General features: G+C 36.4%; 1 protein-coding gene across 1 annotated transcript in view; it reads right to left on the bottom strand.

The window, feature by feature from the left end:
* smg1 (SMG1 nonsense mediated mRNA decay associated PI3K related kinase) overlaps nucleotides 1–21,223 on the bottom strand; it is a 108,171-nt gene that overhangs the window by 48,365 nt on the left and 38,583 nt on the right. The window contains exons 25-37 of the mRNA XM_062964534.1: nucleotides 20,751–20,952; nucleotides 19,425–19,534; nucleotides 17,660–17,807; nucleotides 16,099–16,258; nucleotides 14,094–14,214; nucleotides 11,742–11,990; nucleotides 9,745–10,029; nucleotides 7,666–7,810; nucleotides 6,222–6,357; nucleotides 4,645–4,875; nucleotides 4,360–4,537; nucleotides 1,862–2,023; nucleotides 450–667 (exon numbers count right to left, since the gene is read on the bottom strand). Of these exons, the coding sequence (XP_062820604.1) occupies nucleotides 450–667; nucleotides 1,862–2,023; nucleotides 4,360–4,537; nucleotides 4,645–4,875; nucleotides 6,222–6,357; nucleotides 7,666–7,810; nucleotides 9,745–10,029; nucleotides 11,742–11,990; nucleotides 14,094–14,214; nucleotides 16,099–16,258; nucleotides 17,660–17,807; nucleotides 19,425–19,534; nucleotides 20,751–20,952 (2,345 nt within the window). The remainder of the gene's footprint in view (nucleotides 1–449; nucleotides 668–1,861; nucleotides 2,024–4,359; nucleotides 4,538–4,644; nucleotides 4,876–6,221; nucleotides 6,358–7,665; nucleotides 7,811–9,744; nucleotides 10,030–11,741; nucleotides 11,991–14,093; nucleotides 14,215–16,098; nucleotides 16,259–17,659; nucleotides 17,808–19,424; nucleotides 19,535–20,750; nucleotides 20,953–21,223) is intronic.

Raw genomic sequence — 21,223 nt, 5'->3', positions numbered from 1 at the left:
AGCAGCCAGGCTTTGAAGCTGCAAGGCTGTTCAATGGTATTCAAGTTGGGTAACAATGGAGTTCCCTAGGTATGAAGCAGCCAGGCTTTGAAGCTGCAAGGCTGTTCAATTGTATTCAAGTTGGGTAACAATGGAGTCCCCTGGGTATGAAGCAGCCAGTCTTTGAAGCTGCAAGGTCACTCCTTGGAAAGTGATGAGTATTGTGGCCAAATCTGGTGTGATTTGGCCCAGTGGTTTTGTTGTTAACTGGGTCTTAATTATGCACATTACATTTTTATAGATATAGATTGTATGTATACAATCTTGTAACTTGTAAGCCGCCCTGAGTCCCCTTCGGGGCGAGAAAGGTGGGATATAAATAAATAAATAAATAAATAAATAATTTCTTCCTGCATATCCCTTCTTTGCAAATGTAAATAACATAAATAAAACTGCAGGTCCAACTCTACCTGTAAAACCATGGTTGGATTTGCCGTGGATAACTTCTCTACGATTTTGCTGTAGCAGTCCTGCATCATGGCCTGGTCCTCGTTCAAGCCCATTTTGGGCTCATCCTTGATGCTCTCTTGAGAAGCTGGTGGGCTTCCTCCGTCACATTCACCACCCAATAATTCTTCGCCTTGAATGTTACCCAAAAAGGTAGGGATCGCCGAGGGAAACTTGCTCCCTAGGTTTTGAAAGAAAAAGATGTTCATTACTCCTAACTCAAAACACGTACAGTAGAGTCTCACTTATCCAACATTCACTTATCCAACATTCTGGATTATCGAACACCGTCTGCCTCCCACCTGGATCCACAGCTGTTTCTCTAGGCACCAAGAACACTAAGACCTTTCTACCACAAAGTGAATATCTATATATATATAGATAGAAAAGGGTAATGAAATTTCGGCCTAGGACAAAACAACAAAACTACACATCCCAGAAACACTAAACTTGGCAGCACAACCCCTCATCCATGCCTCTACGTTCATACAACAAAAAGAAAAGAAAAATAAAGTCCCAATTAGAGGGAGAGGAATAATTGTTTTTATTGCTGCCAGTTAAAAGGCTAAGCTCCGCCCACTTGGTCTCCAAGCAACCCACTCAGCCCAGGGGACAGGCAGAGTTAGGCCTCACTTAGGCCTCTTCCCCACTGCCTATAAAATACAGATTATCAGATTTGAACTGGATTATATGGCAGTGTAGACTCAAGGCACTTCCACACAGCTATATTGCCCATTTATAATCTTATATTATCTGCTTTGAACTGGATTATATTGACTCCACACTGCCATATAATCCACTTCAGTGTGCATTTTATCCAGCTGTGTAGAAGGGGCCTCATATAATCCAGTTCAAACAGATAATATAAGATTATAAATATACAGTAGAGTCTCACTTATCCAACATAAACAGGCCGGCAGAACATTGGATAAGTGAATATTTTGGATAATAAGAAGGGATTCAGGAAAAGCCGATTAAACATCAAATTAGGTAATCATTATACAAATTAAGCACCAAAACATCATGTTATACAACAAATTTGACAGAAAAAGTAGTTCAGCCCAGGGGACAGGCAGAGTTAGGCCTCATTTAGGCCTCTTCCACACTGCCTATAAAATACAGATTATCTTATTTTAACTGGATATGGCAGTGTAGACTCAAGGCCCTTCCACACAGCTATATAACCCATTTATAATGGACTTAGTAAAACCTTTACCCTTTACCTTAACTACCACCAATTCCTCAATACTTTTATTTCCCATACCACCATACTTTGCCACAGCAACGCGTGGCCGGGCACAGCTAGCATTAAATAATAAAATCACCGACTAACTTAGGAAATGAAATGCTTGAAAAAAGTTCCCATCATACATACCTGAAGCTTGAGATTCACTGCTAAGTGAAATAGTGCCCACAATTGCAGGGTACAGTATCAGATGTGGAGAATCCTGAGCTACCCGACAAAGAAGGTTGCAAATACTCTGGCGGACATAAACTTCGGGGTGATTCAATCGCGAAAAGAGTTGAGGAATGATTCCTTCAGAAAGATAAAAGATGGTGGCCCGAATTAAAGTTTGTACACTATAATTCAACTAGCATTACTATATTTTACAGTCTGAACTCAATTTTTTTCTGTTAATTCTATTTAAGTAAGTAGTATCATTGTTATCTCAGACAGTCCCGTGAAGTCTACTTTGTGTCTTTCAGCCTTCTTGCAGATACCAGCATGGAATTCCAGACCAGTGGTTCTCAACCTACGGGTCCCCAGATGTTTTTGGCCTACAACTCACAGAAATCCCAGCCAGTTTACCTGATGTTAGGATTTCTGTTAGGATTTTTTTGGAAGTTGAAGCCCAAAAAAAACCATCTGGGGGAACCAGGTTGAGATTAGTCTAGATCAGGGGTCCCCAAACTGAGGCCTGTGGGCTGGATGCGTCCTCTAAGGTCATTTACCTGGCCCTTGTCCTAAACTTTAGACTTAGAGTTGACCTAAGTCTACCTGGTCTTTGGAGGTCTCTTTGCTTACTTATGGCCTTATGAGATCGTCTAGATGGCTTTTGGAGGTCATTTCCGTACCTATGGTTCTATGAGAACGTCTAGATGGCCTTTGAGAGTCCCTTTCCTTACCTATGGTTTTATGAGATTGTCTAGATCAGGGATCCCCAAACTAAGGCCCGGGGGCCGGATGCGGCCCTCCGAGGTCATTTACCTGGCCCCCGCCCTCAGTTTTATAATATATTGTATATACATATAATATTGATAATAATATTATAATGTAATACAATATAACACTAATAATAATACCATATAATAATATTAATTATATATTCTATATTACATATAATATTACTAATAATATTACAGTTTAGTGGTATAGTTCAATAAAGTAATATATAATGCTAATATAGTGCTATGCTAATAATATAATATATTGTATGTACATATAATTTGTAAGCCACTCTGAGTCCCCGTTGGGGTGAGAAGGGTGTGATACAAATGTAGTAAATAAATGCAGTAAATAAATAAATAATAAATAAGTACATTTTAGACTTAGGCTCGCCCAAAGTCTGAAATGACTTGAAGGCACACAACAACAACAACAACAACAACAACCCTAATTAACTTGACTATCTCATTGGCCAGAAGCAGGAGCACACTTCCCATTGAAATCCTGATAAATGTATGTTGGTTAAAATTATTTTTATTTTTAAATATTGTATTGTTCTTTTGTTGTTGTTGTTGTGTTGTTGTTGTTGTTGTTGTTTTTACACTACAAATAAGACATGTGCAGTGTGCATCGGAATTTGTTTTTTTTTTTTTTCAAATGATAATCCGGCCCCTCAACAGTCTGAAGGATTGTGGACCGGCCCTCGGCTTAAAAAGTTTGAGGACCCCTGGTCTAGATGGTCTTTGGAGGTCTCTTTGATTACTTATGGTCTTATGAGACCATCTAAATGGCTTCTGTAGGTCACGTTCCTCACCTATGGTTTTATGAGATTGTCTAGATGGCCTTTGAGGGTCCCTTTCCTTATCTATGGTCTTCTGATGGCCTGATGAGATCATCTAGATGGCCTTTGAGGGTCCCTTTCCTTACCTATGGTCTTATGAGATCATCTAGATGGTCTTTGGAGGTCTCTTGGCTTACCTATGGTCTTATGAGATCGTCTAGATCAGGGGTCCCCAAACTAAGGCCCTCCAAGGTCATTGTCCTGGCCCATGTCCTAAACTTTAGACTTAGGGTTGATCTTAGTCTGAAATGACTTGAAGGCACACAACAACAACAACAACAACAACAACAATCCTAATTTTGGACTATTTCATCCTAGTCTGGCCCCCCAGCAGTCTAGATGGTCTTTGGAGGTCTCTTTGCTTACTTATGGCCTTATGAGATCATCTAGATGGTCTTTGGAGGTCTCTTTGCTTACTTATGGCCTTATGAGATCATCTAGGGTCTTTGGAGGTCTCTTTGCTTACTTATGGCCTTATGAGATCATCTAGATGGTCTTTGGAGGTCTCTTTGCTTACTTATGGCCTTATGAGATCATCTAGATGGTCTTTGGAGGTCTCTTTGCTTACTTATGGCCTTATGAGATCATCTAGATGGTCTTTGGAGGTCTCTTTGCTTACTTATGGCCTTATGAGATCATCTAGGGTCTTTGGAGGTCTCTTTGCTTACTTATGGCCTTATGAGATCATCTAGATGGTCTTTGGAGGTCTCTTTGCTTACTTATGGCCTTATGAGATCATCTAGATGGTCTTTGAAGGTCTCTTTGCTTAGCTACGGCCTTATGAGACCATCTAGATGGCTGTGAATCTGCCCTCGACTTAAAATGTTTGAGGAGCCCTGGTCTAGACGGATGAGCATTTTCATACCTCGCCATGGAGCCGTAGGTGTGGTTTCCAACCCATGTTCTAAATACTGTCTTAGCTCTCCGGCATGTTTCACCAGCAGCCTCAATAATCTCAGCGTTGCCATCACAATGACATCGTCAGTGCTCTGTTCTGAAATGTTTCTGAGATGCAGCCTGGGATCGTCTTCATCCAGAGGAACCTGCGTATTGAAAGAACCCACCCAACATGGTTTTCTTCACAGATTTTAAAACAGAACAAAGAACAAGAGGATTTTGCTTGCAAAACGAGTCACAACGTTGAGCGTACCTGACCAGCGTTCAACTTCAGGAAAGTAAAATAGGCGCTACAGGAGAGTTTATAAAGACTGAAGATTCTGTCTACAACTTTTCTCCACACTTTGATCAGGCCCTCCGTCGAATTTTCATCAAGGTCCGAAAGCCAAGGGCAGCTTGTCAACAACTGATGCCAGATGACATCAACCATATCATCTTCCTCATTATCATCATTCTCTGCAATTTGAAGGGTTATGTCTTCATCCTAAACGCAAAGCAAAAATATATAAATGGGAAATCCATTGTTTCTTTTCCACTATAATTTTATGTCCCTATGAGTTTACTGATGGCCAATATAATAATAATAATAATAATAATAACTTTATTTTTATACCCCGCCCCATCTCCCCGAAGGGATTTGGGGCGGTTTACATGGGGCCTGGCCCGATAAAACAAACAAATAACAGTAACAAGCAATAAAACAATATACTTTTAAAAACACAAAACAGATCCTCAAAATGATAGTGCGAGAATATAGTCAGCCCTCCACACCCACAGATTCTGCATCCACGGATTCAACTTATTTTTTAAAAAATCCAAACACTTTGATTTTGCCATTATATACAAGGGACTTAATTTTACTATACCATCTATGTATATAAAAATGTAATGTGTGTTTTACTATGCAGTAAACAACAAAACCACTGAACCAAATCACACCAAATTAGACATAGTCATCCAAAATATGTCTTTCAAACAAAAAAACCTAGGAAAAAAAGTCCAAATTAGAGAACCAGGAAAAGCCGTTTTTTTCCCTAGCTGCCAGTCAGAAGGGTAGGCCCTGCCCACTTTGTCTCCTAGCAACCCACTCTCAGAGGCTCTTCACTCAGGCCTCTTCCACACTGCCTATAAAATAAAGATTATCTGATTTGAACTAATAATAATAATAATAATAATAATAATAATAATAATAATAATAATAATAATAATAAAAAACTTTATTTTTATATCCCACCCCATCTCCCCAAAGGGACTTGGGGCAGCTCACAACAGGGACAAGCCCAAAACCACAACACAACATATTTGACAAAAACTTAAAACATTCCAACGATACACAAAATAAAATAATGGACAAGACAATTAAAATCCAATGATTTGAACTGGATTATATGGCAGTGTAGACTCAAGGCCCTACCATACACCTATATAACCCAGAATGCCAAGGCAAGATGATAATAATAATAATAAGAAGAAGAATAATAATAATAACTTGATTTTTATACCCCGCCTCTATATCCCCAAAGGGGACTCAGGGCGGCTTACATGGGGCCAAGCCCGAATAAAAACATAAAATAAAAACATAAAATAAAAACATAAAAAAACATAAAAACATAAAATTAAAAATTAAAAAAAATTAAAAAGATAATCCACAGTATCAGCTCTGAACTGGATTATCTTGAGTCCACACTGCCATATAATCCAGTTCAGTGTGGATTTTATACAGTTTATAAATTCCACTGCCTTAAGAAAGCTCAAAATATTCTTAAAGATCAATATTCTTTTTTTAATCATTACCATCTGGCAACTTTTTAATAAATTGCTGACACCAACCTGAATCCCAGCGGGTCGACACACGGCTTGTCCCAGAATTCCATAGATTTTCTCTCTGTCTTCTTCTGTAATGTTTTCGGGAAGCAGGCTCTGAACTTCGGCTTTCTCTCTTGGCAGCAAGCGAACACCTCCTTGACTGGAAATCACATTATTTTATCTCTTCAGAAGGTATGTATGCAAAATGCTAACCTATCTGTGCCCCGCCGAACATTATTTTCTAATGTTTTGGTATTCAAATTGCTGACGACATTAAGTAAAAACGTATTTTCTGCAGAAAAGCCAAACCAAACACACACCAGACCAGAACCATTTATAGTTTATCAGCTTTTATACATCAGAGGAATTCAGATGCATTAACCAATAGCTCACAAGGAGAAATGGCAATGCCTTGTTCTCACTATTACTATTGGCATGCATGCCTATACTTATCCAACATAAACGGGCCGGCAGAACGTTGGATAAGCGAATATGTTGGATAATAAGGAGAGACTAAGGAAAAGCCTATTAAACACCAAATTAGGTTATGATTTTACAAATTAAGCACCAAAACATCATGTTATACAACCCCTTGGGGAGATGGTGGCAGGCTATAAATAAAGTATTATTATTATTATTATTATTATCTGGTAGGCCTTAATCAATTTATCAGAATAGTAAAATGGTTAAAGTTATACAATTACAGTAGAGTCTCACTTATCCAATATAAACGGTCTGGCAGAATGTTGGATAAGCGAATATGTTGGATAATAAGGAGAGACTAAGGAAAAGCCTATTAAACACCAAATTAGGTTATGATTTTACAAATTAAGCACCAAAACATCATGTTATACAACCCCTTGGGGAGATGGTGGCAGGCTATAAATAAATTATTATTATTATTATTATTATTATTATTATTATTATTATTATTATCTGGTAGGCCTTAATCAATTTATCAGAATAGTAAAATGGTTAAAGTTATACAATTACAGTAGAGTCTCACTTCTCCAATATAAACGGTCTGGCAGAATGTTGGATAAGCGAATATGTTGGATAATAAGGAGAGACTAAGGAAAAGCCTATTAAACATCAAATTAGGTTATGATTTTACAAATTAAGCACCAAAACATCATATTATACAACAAATTTGACAGAAAAAGTAGTTCAATACGAAATAATGCTATGTAGTAATTACTGTATTTACGAATTTAGCACCAAAATATCATGATGTATTGAAAACATTGACTACAAAAATGCATTGGATAATCCAGAATGTTGGGAGTAACCGTTACTTTGAAAAACACACAACTATTGAAAAATAATTACGAAATGAGGTGGAAAGAGATCAAGAGAAATTCAGACAACTGGAAACATTTAAATCTCTCCCTAATGGGGAGAATAGCAGCTATAAAGATGAATATATTGCCGAAAATGAATTCGTTCAGTGTTTAAGAGTAAGGTTTACCTGGCATTATCGACCACTTTTCGGCCCCATCGGTAAGCCCAGCTGGCAAGGGCAGCCCACGATTTAGCGACTTCTGGCGCTTGAGCTGAAGACAGGCGGTAGAGCTGCCCCAAAATGAAGTCGGGTTCTCCAACACCAATATTTACTAAAATGGAGAAAAAACTGTTGTTAGATGTGTTCTATATTTTCAGATATGTATGCATTTATATATTTAAAATCTATACACATAATAACAGTGAAAATAAGTATGTGTGTATGTGGCTGGGGTGCCCACTTCTGCTTCCACAAACACCTCTAACCCACAGTGCTGAGGATCCACCAAAAGCACTCTCTCCAATGACCTTTCAGGTTATAGTGAGCACCATGAACATGTAGCCCAAACCCCGCCAATGTCCTCCCCAAACACTATGGCCCACCGCCCAAGGAGTGCTTTCATTAGGGGACAATTTTATCCTAGATTTTACGTGTTTCTTCCACTGCAAACATCCCACTGAATCCCCATTGGTGTGGAATTTGCATGACCCCGCCCACTGCCTCTCCCTTAACTCTTTCCTATTCTATAAGCCAACCCAAATATAAGCCGAGGCACCTAATTTTACCACAAAAAAACTGGGAAAACCTTGACCCCAGTATAAGCCGAGGGTGGTAAATTTCAGAAATAAAAATAGATACCAATAAAATTACATTAATTGAGGCATCCGTAGGTTCAATGTTTTTGAATATTTACATAAAACTCAAATTTAAGATAAGACTGTCCAACTCTGATCAAATCCTTATTCTCATCTTCTTCAATGTAAATGTGCTTATGTATCCTTTTAATAATAATAGAGTAAAACAATACATGTAATAATAATAATAATAAACACAGGAAAATAATACATGTATTAATAGAGTAGAATAATAAATGTAATAATAATAAGATTAGAGTGAAATAATAAATGTATCATTATTCTCATCTTCTTCTTTGTAAATGTGTTTATGTATCCTTTTAATAAAAATAGAGTAAAATAATAATAATAATAATAATAAATACAGGAAAACAATACAAGTAATAAAAATAGAGTAAAATAATAAATATAATAATAATATCAGAATGAAATAATAAACATATTATTATTAATAATAATAAAAATAGAGTAAAATAAATGTAATAGTAGCAACAATAATAGAGAAAAATAATAAATGTAATAGAATCTCACTTATCCAGTGTTCTGGATTATCCAACGCATTTTTGTAATCAATGTTTTCAATATATCGTGATATTTTGGTGCTAAATTCGTAAATACAGTAATTACTACATAGCATTACTGCATATTGAACTACTTTTTCTGTCAATTTTGTTGTATAACATGATGTTTTGGTGCTTAATTTGTAAATTTATAACCTAATTTGATGTTTAATAGGCTTTTCCTTAATTCCTCCTTATTATCCAACATATTCACTTGTCCAACGTTCTGCCGGCCCGTTTATGTTGGATAAGTGAGACTCTACTGTAATAAGATCAGAGTGAAATAATAAATGTATTATCAATAATAATAATAATAATAAAAATAGAGTAAAATAAACGTAATAGTAGCAACAATAATAGAGAAAAATAATAAATGTACCATATATTCTCCAGTATAAGCTGACCCAAATATAAGCCAACCAGGACCCTCACCCGAGTATAAGCCGAGGGGGGCTTTTTCAGTCTTAAAAAAAGGGCTAAAATACTAGGCTTATACTTGAATATATACAGTATTTGTTGCTTAAGAAATACTACTGAAGTCATGTTTTGATACGGCCGATGGGCTAATCAATAAAATGTGATTGATACTACTGAAGTCTTTCTGTAATTTAAATATATGTACTTGATTTGAGACATAGTACAGTAGGTGCAATGAAATCAATGGAGCTTAAGTTAGCTATGATTTATCTTAAGCAATATGAAAATATGACTACCTTCTGGTTTAGTAATGCAATTCTTCAATACTAAAGTTATCTCAAAATTAATATCACTTGTTGCTCAAATATTAGAGCTCCCATGTCAAATATATATGTAAACAAAGCACAACTCCGGCAAGAGATTTATTTTCCTACCTGTAGATTCACTTTCAATTCTGGGATAGTCTTCTTCGATGGTATTGACAGATGGCAAATCAATCAAACTATAGATGTTTTTAGATAATGTAGAAAGGCCAGCGAGATTTTGTTGCTGCCGCGCTCTGTAGACTTGCTTCAGCTGCCCTGAAATCTCCTTCCAATCAGCTTGGATCCATTTGGCCAGCGTAAGGATAGACTTGGCCACGGCGTATTCGGCTTTGGCAGATTTACAGAAGCATATGGCGCATGAACTCAGCATTTCCATCGCATGGGTTGACTGGCCTGAAAATGAAAGGGGTCATTTTAGTTGTGTAATAATAATAATAATAATAATAATAATAATAATTATTATTATTATTATTATTATTATTATTATTATTATTATTATTGTGTCAGGAGCAACTTGAGTAGCTTCTGGAGTGAGAGAATTGGCCGTCTGCAAGGACGTTGCCCAGGGGACGCCCGGATGTTTTGACCATCCTTGTGGGAGGCTTCTCTCATGTCCCCGCATGGAGCTGGAGCTGACAGAGGGAGCTCATTCGCACTCTCCCCGGGTGGGATTCGAACCTGGCAGCCTTCAGGTCAGCAACCCAACCTTCAAGTCACTTAGTCCACTACGCGATCTGGGGGCTCCATAATAATAATTAGTAATATAGCTGTATGGAAGGGCCTTGAGTCTACACTGCCACATAATCCAGTTCAAATAAGATAATCTGTATTTTATAGGCAGTGTGGATCAGGCCTAAGTGCACTCTGCCTCGGCCCTGGGCACCATTTTGGTTGAGGGAGTTGCTAGGATACGAAGGGGTAGTAGGACCTACCTTTCTGACTGGCAGTTAGGGGAGAAAGGCTCTTCCTCATCCTCTGTAATTTGCCCCACTTTATCAGTCACCTTGTGTTTACAATATTTATAGGGTGCACCTTACCCAGTCTACTTTTACAACCTCTCCGTTTTAATCCATGTTTTTATTAGTTCTTGTCATTTGTTTTTATTGGCTAATGTTTAAATTTTTATAAGTGTGCATGTTTTTTGTCTATTGTTGTGTTTTATATTGCTATTGTTTTTATTCGGGCCTGGCCCCATGTAAGCTGCCCTGAGTCCCCTTTGGGGAGATAGAGTATAAAAATAAAGTTATTATTATTATTATTATTATTATTATTATTATTATTGGACTATTTTTCTAGGTTTTTTATTGAAAGATGTAGACTGGATGACTATGTCTTTTGTGGCCAAATTTGGAGTGATTGTGTTCAGTGGTTTTGCTATTTACTCCATGGGAATTAGGCAAATTACATTTTTATATATATACTAGCTGTGCCCGGCCATGCGTTGCTGTGGCAAAGTGGTGGTGGCATTGGTTAAAAATTGTTGTGTAATTTTTATTTGACTTTATTTGCATTTTTTAATTAATTTTATTGTAAGTTATATTTTTATTTATTATATTTTATTATTTTCTTGTACTATTTTTAGTTATTTTCTGTTATAGTATTTTATTGTATTAATTTTTTAGTGTTTTTTATTATTTTTTATTGGGTTGCTAGGAGACCAAGTTGGAGGAGCTTAGCCTTCTAACTGGAAGCAATTGGATAAAAGCAATTATTCCTCTCTCTCTAATTAGGACTTTATTTTTCTTTTCTTTTTGTTGTATCAACCTAGAGGCGTGGATGATGGGTTGTGTTGTCAAATTTCGAGGTTGGAGGGCCTGTAGTTTTGTTGTTTTGTGGGTCGCCGTGATGCCATCACTCTTCTATATATATAGAAGACTATTGATGGTTTAATGTGCTATCAAAGCTTCCATGGGCGGAATCTCTAGGTTGTTGTGAGTTTTACGGAATGTATAGCCATGTTCCAGAAGCACTCTCTCCTGACGCTTTGCCCCCATCTATGGTAGGCATTGTTCTTCTAATCTCTAATCTCAAAAGAAATGCATTAAGAAAACAACGACTCAATGTAAAGGTAATTTCTGTAAAAAAATAAAATAAATAACACTTACCAGCTGTGTATAACAACTTTGTTTTCTCAATTTCGAGTTCAGGGCCCCATTTTTCATCCATTTGAATGGGTGCTGACAGTTTCTTAAAATGGTGGACTAAATCTTGGGCTGTTGTGGTTTTTCCAAGCTGAATTTCACTGCACTGAGCAAGCAGTCGCGTGGCCAGGGCCACATTCCCACGTTTTCTAGCAAATTTGGCAGCAGTCAGCCCCAGTTCCATTAAATGGCTTCTAACGGGAATACTTTGCTCTGAAAACACACAGAGACAGAAATGTACAGTGAAATCTTTTAAAAAAACATTCACTTTTAACAATCTACACAAACAGTATGCTTTGGCTCAATTTACATATACCGTATATACTCGAGTATAAGCCGACCCAAATAATTTTACCACAAAAAAACTGGGAAAACATTGATTCCAGTATAAGCTGAGAGCGGTAAATTTCAGAAATAAAAATAGATACCAATAAAATTACATTAATTGAGGCATCAGTAGGTTAAATGTTTTTGAATATTTACATCAAGCTCAAATTTAAGATAAGACTGTCCAACTCTGATTAAATCATTATTCTCATCTTCTTCAATGTCAATGTCCTTATGTATCCTTTTAATAATAATAGAGTAAAATAATACATGTAATAATAATAATAATAAACACAGGAAAATAATACATGTATTAATAAATAGAGTAGAATAATAAATGTAAAAATAATAAGATCAGAGTGAAATAATAAATGTATTATTAATAATAAAAATAGAGTAAAATAAATGTAATAGTAGCAACAATAATAGAGAAAAATAATAAATATAATAATACCAATAATAATAGAGAAAAATAATAAATGTACCACATATTCTTGAGTATAAGCTGACCCAAATATAAGCCAACCAGGACCCTCACCCAAGTATAAGCCGACGGTGGCTTTTTCAGTCTTTAAAAAGGGGCTGGAAAACTAGGCTTATTTATTTATTATTTATTTATTTACAACATTTATACCCCGCCCTTCTCACCCGAGGGGACTCAGGCCAGCTTACAAAAATTGGCAAAATTTAATGCCCAAAATGCAATCATAAAAACAAAACAATATAAACAGATCTATTAATAACATTGTTAAAACACATTATAAAAACCCTAAAAACGTATATATAATTAATTCCATTCATCCAAGATCCTCATGCTTCATCCTTAAATCAGGCCATGTCAACTTTGTATTCGAGTATATACAGTACTTTCACTCAAATGTATCTCCTTAAGCCCAAAACTAACTGGGATAGCTGAAATCTGCTCTTCCATTTTTATTGGAAGCCTGAGGAGAAATAGTTTATGGACTATCAAAACCAAGTGAAAAAAAAAATCTAGAATGATTTTTAAATATATAAACAAAAACATGAATCTGAAGCTGGTTAATCCTTAAATATGTAAGACAGAGAGGCTTCTACTTTAACATATAATTCAAAGATAATGCCTTATTAGCCTGGAATATAATAATGCAAAAAGATTTAATACCACTTTCAAGATTAATTAACAAGAAAGAGGCTGGTAGGATAAACTTTGATACCCTATATCAGGGGTCCCCAAACTAAGGCCCGGGGGCCGGATGCAGCCCTCCAAGGTCATTTACCTGGCCCCCACCCTCAGTTTTAGAATATAATATTTTTGTATTAGTTTTAATAATATAATATATTGTATATACATATAATATTGATAATACTATGTTATACAATATAATACTAATAAAAATAAAATATAATAATATTAATTATATGTTATATATTACATAACATATAATACTATAGTGGTATAGTTCAATATAGAATTATATAATGCTAATATTGTGCTATGCTAATAATATAATATATTGTATGTACATATAGCTGCTCTGAGTCCCCTTCAGGGTGAGAAGAGTGGGATATAAATGTAGTAAATAAATGCAGTAAATAAATAATTTTAGACAGGCTCGGCCAAAGTCTGAAATGACTTGAAGTCACACAACAACAACAATCCTAATTAACTTGACTATTTCATTGGCCAGAAGCAGGCCCACACTTCCTACTGAAATCCTGATAGGTTTATGTTGGTTAAAATTATTTTCATTTTTAAATATTGTATTGTTCTTTCGTTGTTGTTTCACTACAAATAAGACATGTTCAGTATGCATAGGAATTTGTATATTTTTTTCAAATGATAATTTGGCCCCACAACAGTCTGAAGGATTGTGGACCGGCCCTCTGCTTCAAAAGTTTGAGGACCCCTGCCCTATATACTCATGCACAAGTCTAAAAAAATTCCAAAACACTTGGAGGGCCCAAGTTGGCCCACGCCTGCTCTTTGCATACTTTAATATCGATTACCTTTAAGTTTCTCGAGCAATTGATTCTGGTACATGGTATATCTCAAGGCATGCATCCATGGCCTGACATCTTGCTGTTTGCATGAACGCAATGCTTCACTGAAGAGAGGAATGAGACAATCCTGTAAAAACACAAACCATTAGTGCTTGATAGCTCTCCGGGATATCAAAAAACCTCTGGCTTCCCCAGGGTTGAATAAAATATTCACTCTCAAAATTACAACAAGCACTGAGACGAGGTACAAAGCTTTATAGGTATAATATCATGCCTTAGCTAAGGTAGGAAGAAAAGAGTGAAATTCCAAACTTCCTCATAAATACATAAGTCATATGATCCCTGTCTTTCCTAGCACTGGAGGAAACAAGCCATTCTCTGATACCTCACAGTCTTTCCATGTCTTGGCATAGCCATTTCAATAAGTATAATTTTCGTGAATAATCAAGTCATTCCTTCCCTTTGCAGCAACAATTCACATTATTAATACAAGAGTTAGAATCACAGAATCATAGAATAGTAGAGTTGGAAGAGACCTCATGGGCCATCCAGTCCAACCCCCCGCTAAGAAGCAGGAAATCGCATTCAAAGCACCCCCGACATATGGGGGTTGAATGAAAAGTAATGCCTCCACCTTCATAACTCCTCTACAGAAGGCAGTTCTGGTCTGCGGCAGGTCCTGGCTTGTTCAGTAGACTCTCCTCTACAGTTCCATTTGGAGGGAAGCCTTAGCATTGAACGGCTGTGTTGTTAAAGAGCGAAGAATGGAAACCTGCACAGGTGGTCAGTCACTGCAACTTAAGCAACATGCAGTCATTGAATTCTTGACGGCAGAAGGTGTCACCCCAAAGGAGATTCACCAGAGAATGCAAGCTGTTTATGGTGGTTGTGTGGATGTGAGTCCTGTGCGTCGTTGGGCGAGTAAGTCTAAAGATGTTGAGGTGGGAATATCTGACTTACGTAACAAAGAACTGGACGTCCTGTGACAGCAACCACAGAGTTTCACAAGCAAAAGGTGGACAGATGGATTCAGGACGATCGTCGTATCACTCAGAGAGAAATGTCAAGCATAATCAGCATTTCACAAGAACGTGTGGGTCACATGATTGCTTTGCGCAGGGTTCCATACTTCACACTTTAACAACACAACTGTTCAATACTAAGGCTTCCTCGTCTGTGTAGGGTTCCATACTTCGCACTTTAACAACACAACCGTTTAATGCTAAGGCTTCCCGGTCTGCGCAGGGTTCCATACTTCACACTTTAACAACACAACCGTTCAATGCTAAGACTTTCCCGTCTGCGCAGGGTTCCATACTTCGCGCTTTAACAACACAACCGTTCAATGCTAAGACTTCCCCGTCTGCGCAGGGTTCCATACTTCACACTTTAACAACACAACCGTTTAATGCTAAGGCTTCCCCGTCTACGCAGGGTTCCATACTTCGCACTTTAACAACACAACCGTTTAATGCTAAGGCTTCCCCGTCTGCGCAGGGTTCCATACTTCACACTTTAACAACACAACCGTTCAATGCTAAGGCTTCCCCGTCTGCGCAGGGTTCCAAACTTCACACTTTAACAACACAACCGTTCAATGCTAAGACTTTCCCGTCTGCGCAGGGTTCCATACTTCGCGCTTTAACAACACAACCGTTCAATGCTCAGGCTTCCCCATCTGCACAGAGTTCCATACTTCGCACTTTAATAACACAACCGTCCAATGCTAAGGCTTCCCACCAAATGGAACTGTAGAGGAGAGTCTACTGAACAGGCCAGGACCTGCCACAGACCAGGACTGCCATCAGTTGAGGACTTATGAAGGTGGAGGCATTACTTTTCATTCAACCCTCATACAATCTTTGAGAATTCCTGGAAAGCTTTTCAAACAGAAAATTAAAACAACTAATTTCCTCTACACTCACTGCAGCCATCCGAGTGCCCCTATGCCCCCCATACTCACATACATTAATGCTATGAGAATGCTTCTTGAGCATGCAGAGAAATATACCTCTGAAGAAAGCCTATTTGACACTGTGTTTTCCAAGGCAGATGAACAATACAGCTGGAGGGTACTCAATACTGGCAAAGACTGAGACACTGTCAGAGTGGCAAGTCTGAGAGGGCCAATGGCAATCCGCGAAGTCTGTTTCAGGTATTTTATAAGGTTCCTGAAATAAAAGTTTATATGCTATAAGGTCTTGTTAAAACAACAAAAAAATCTTCTTGTACAAATCAAGTACAGTAGAGTCTCACTTATCCAAGCTAAACAGGCCGGCAGAAGCTTGGATAAGCGAATATCTTGGAAAATAAGGAGGGATTAAGGAAAAGCCTATTAAACATCAAATTAGGTTATGATTTTACAAATTAAGCACCAAAACATCATGTTATACAACAAATTTGACAGAAAAAGTAGTTCAATACGAAATAATGCTATGTAGTAATTACTGTATTTACGAATTTAGCACCAAAATATCACAATTTATTGAAAACATTGACTACAAAAATGCGTTGGATAATCCAGAACGTTGGATAAGCAAGTGTTGGATAAGTGAGACTCTAACTGTAACTGTAACTCAATTCACTTCTGACACGATAAATAGCCTAGCAAGTACTTATTGAGCATGTTCTAATGGGCTGGGTTGTTGTATGTCTTTCGGGCTCTGTGGCCATGTTCCAGAAGCATTCTCTCCTGACGTTTCGCCCACATCTATGGCAGGCATCCTCAGAGGTTGTGAGGTATGGAGAAAACTAAGCAAAGAGGTTAATATATATCTGTAGAAAGTCTAGGGTGAGAGAGGTCAGTGTGAATGTTGTGTAGTTAATCACTTCAATTAGCATTGAAAAGCTTATCTGCTGTCTTCTTCCTGCCTCTGAGGCATCCTTTGTTTAGAGTCGTTAACTGCCCTTGGTTGATTCATGTCTGGAAATCCTCTGTTTTCAGAGTATTGCTTTTTATTTACTGTTCTGATTTTTGAGTTTTTTAATACTGGTAGCCAGAAAGGAAGAAACCATGAAAATGAACAAAATCTGGCTACCAGTATTAAAAAAACTCAAAAATCAGAACAGTAAATAAAAAGCAATACTCTGAAAACAGAGGATTTCCAGACATGAATCAACCAAGGGCAGTTAACGACTCTAAACAAAGGATGCCCCAGAGGCAGGAAGAAGACAGCAGATAAGCTTTTCAATGCTAATTAAACTACACAACATTCACACTGACCTCTCTCACCCTAGACTTTCCACAGATATATATTAACCTCTTTGCTTAGTTTTCTCCATACCTCACAACCTCTGAGGATGCCTGCCATAGATGTGGGCGAAACGTCAGGAGAGAATGCTTCTGGAACATGGCCACACAGCCCGAAAGACATACAACAACCCTGTGATCCCGGCCATGAAAGCCTTCGACAACACTTCTAATGGGCTGTTCGGAAGTGGAGACTGGAGTTAGAGAGAACCCCACACATCAAATAACTAGTCTTTAGTTATGGTTGCTTTAATAATAAAAAAAACACAGCTTCCTCTCTTCTAAAAAGCAGATAAGATAAATTAACATTTTAAAAACTCACTCAGTAATAGGCTGCCACTTTTGCTCCTGCTCAATGTGGTTCATCGCCGTCGCCAAACATACTGAGCTTCGCAGGAGCTGAACCTCAATTGCTTTCTGAAGTTCTCTTGGATCAGGAGACAGCATGTTAGGAAGAAGCTTCTTCATGTCTGTTAAGCATTATGAGCATATGTAAATGTAACAGCAGTGGCTAACATTTCATTACGTAGCTTTCAATTCTGTTCCCACACAAATACGCAAAGCTAACATCATATACTGGGTGAATACACAAAGTGGAGACTGAGAGCTACATTGAAACAACAACAAAAAGGTATTGGGAATGCAGAGGAAATTCTAAAAGATATTGATAAATAAATACTTTATATACTTGAGTATAAGCCTAGTTTTTCAGCCCTTTTTTTAAGACTGAAAAAGCCCCCCTCGGCTTATACTCGGGTGAGGGTCCTGCTTGGCTTATATTTGGGTCAGCTTACACTCGAGAATATATGGTACATTTATTATTTTTCTCTATTATTATTGGTATTATTACATTTATTATTTTACTCTATTATTATTATTATTATTAATAATAATAATAATACATTTATTATTTCACTCTGATATTATTATTATTATTGCATTAATTATTTTACTCTATTTATTATTACTTATATTATTTTCCTGTATTTATTATTATTATTATTATTATTATTACTACATGTATTATTTTACTCTGTTATTATTAAAAGGATACATAAGCACATTGACATTGAAGAAGATGAGAATAATGATTTGATCAGAGTTGGACAGTCTTATCTTAAATTTGAGCTTTATGTAAATATTCAAAAACATTGAACCTACTGATACCTCAATTAATGTAATTTTATTGTTACTGTATTAATACATTTATTATTTCACTCTGATCTTATTATTATTATATTTATTATTTTACTGTATTGATTACTACATGTATTATTCTCCTTTAATAATAATAATAATAATAATAATAATTAATATTATTATTATTACATGTATTGTTTTACTCTATTATTATTAAAAGGATACATAAGCACATTTACATTGAAGAAGATGAGAATAATGATTTGATCAGAGTTGGACAGGCTTATCTTAAATTTGAGCTTGATGTAAATATTCAAAAACATTTAACCTACTGATGCCTCAATTAATGTAATTTTATTTCTGAAATTTACCACCCTCGGCTTATACTGGAGTCAATGTTTTCCCAGTTTTTTTGTGGTAAAATTAGGTGCCTCGGCTTATATTCGGGTCGGCTTATACTCAAGTATATACAGTAATAATAAAACTTTATTTATATACTGCTCTATCTCCCAAAAGGAACTCAGGGCGGTTTACAACATTCATATACAACATGCAATACATAGCAATATAAAAACACATTATTACACAAAATAAAATTTTGCACTAAAAATGACAATCAATGATAATCACAACAGTTTCCAATCAGGGGGAGAGGATCAATAATCCCATAGATTAACATAGTCCATATTCTAAGAAATTTCTTTTTTACTAAAATTGAAGTTTCAAAAAATATGGTATTTCTCAACCAACTGACAAGGAAAAAGAAGGAAAACTGAGGGAGAGACTAAGGGGCAATGATAATAATGGATTGAGACATTAATTTCCTTCTTTGGACAGCTGGCATAAAGGAAGTAATGAAATGACAGTGAATTATTCTATTGACCTTCCCGAGAGTCATAAGTACAAACTTGGAAATGTCTGCATGTTCAGCAATTGTCAATGTGTACCTATTTTTTCTTTGGCTCCTCCAATAAGTAAGTTGATATCTTCCCCTGGAAGCAATTCGAGTTGTTCTGTGCATTCTGCAAGCTCTCTAGATCCAAAACTGCTTAGAGACCTGCAATACAGTTTTAATGTTTTTCTTATTTATATTTTCAAGATGAGGCTGAAATCAAACCAGAGGTTCTCTTCACCTCAATAATCACATATATCTACCTTCACATTAAGAATAGCTTATGAACCGACTGCAGTTCAAGCCGCAGTTTTCTTACTTCTGTTTCTCTCTCTTCTTCAAGCAAATTTAACAAGCCGAAGCAACCTCTAGTACAATGCACTTGGTGTGTCAAAATTCACCAAAAAACCTAGCATGATTTGGGTGGTGTGTCACTTTGAGGAAAAAAACCCCCATAATTTCACAATATATATAGTTTAAATAACTAAAATATATAATTGTAATATATAACTGTATTTAATAAATCAAAAACTATTTACTACCATTATTTCCATGTACAACAATCTATGGTACCTCTTGCAGTTTCCACGCTGATTTCTCTCTATTGTAGTTTCAATGTAGTCATGAATAATGAATAATATAATAGTAATAATATAATAATATACTAGTACAATAATAATAAAATACAGTAGAGTCTCACTTATCCAACATTTGCTTATCCAACGTTCTGGATTATCCAACACAGTTTGCCTCCTGCCCAGATCCACAACTGTTTCTCTAGGCAGCAAGAACTGAACTTTTTATGGATTTAATTTCTGACAATGTTGCTCCTGTAAGTTCATTTTATGCAATTCTATCTTTATTTGTAGTCAATCTGTTAATAGCCAATGTTTTTGTAGTCAATGTTTTCAATACATTGCGATGTTTTGGTGCTAAATTCATAAATACAGTAATTAATACATAATGTTACTGTACCTTGTATTGAACTGCTTTTTCTGTCCATTTGTTGTAAAACATGATGTGCTTAAATTGTAAAATTATAACGCAATTTGACGTTAAATAGGCTTTTCTAAAAATCCCTCCTTATTATCCAACATTTTCAGTTATCCAACGTTCTGCCGGACGTTTATGTTGGATAAGTGAGACTCTACTGTAATAATAGAATGATTTTATGTGTGTGTGTGTGTGTGTGATGTGCATAATTTCCATGGAGTAAACAACAAAACTACTTGACGAAATCACACCAAATTTGGCCACAAAAGACATAGTCATCTAATCAATCTGCATGTGGCAGTGTGGCAGCAACAATGGCTAGGCGTGTCAGTGCTGACATGCGTGTCACAGGTTGGCCATCACTGCTCTAGTAGTCAATGATACTTACTTGATGTAGTTGAAGTCGGCTTTTAAACTGACGGAAGCTGTAGTTGTGTTTTTTTTCAAGTCATTGACAGCATTCTGCCATACTTGCACAGCAGACCAGTCAGCAATGGAAATGTAGCACTCACAGGCTTTATTACCCAAATAGTTGATGACTTCGGGTGACGAATCGCTTGGCTTAGCCAGCACTGTTTTTCGAGAATCCCCTGTGAAAAGAGAATATAAATAATAATATATAATAAAACTTTATTTATATACCGCCCTATCTCCTGGATGGAACTCAGGGCGGTTTACAGTCATAAAAGCAACACAAACATTACATAACAACATAATACACATTATTAAACAAAGTAAAATAATACAATTTTAACAATAAATCACACTTACATGACCAGATCAAGGGGACGGGAACCATAAACCCAATATATTAAAATGTATCATTTTAGGCTAGGGAAATCTTGTGCAATATATTCAGGC

Source organism: Anolis carolinensis, unplaced genomic scaffold (assembly GCF_035594765.1).
Source record: "Anolis carolinensis isolate JA03-04 unplaced genomic scaffold, rAnoCar3.1.pri scaffold_13, whole genome shotgun sequence".
Taxonomy (NCBI): Eukaryota; Metazoa; Chordata; class Lepidosauria; order Squamata; family Dactyloidae; genus Anolis; species Anolis carolinensis.
This window is presented reverse-complemented; position numbering and strand designations above follow the sequence as displayed.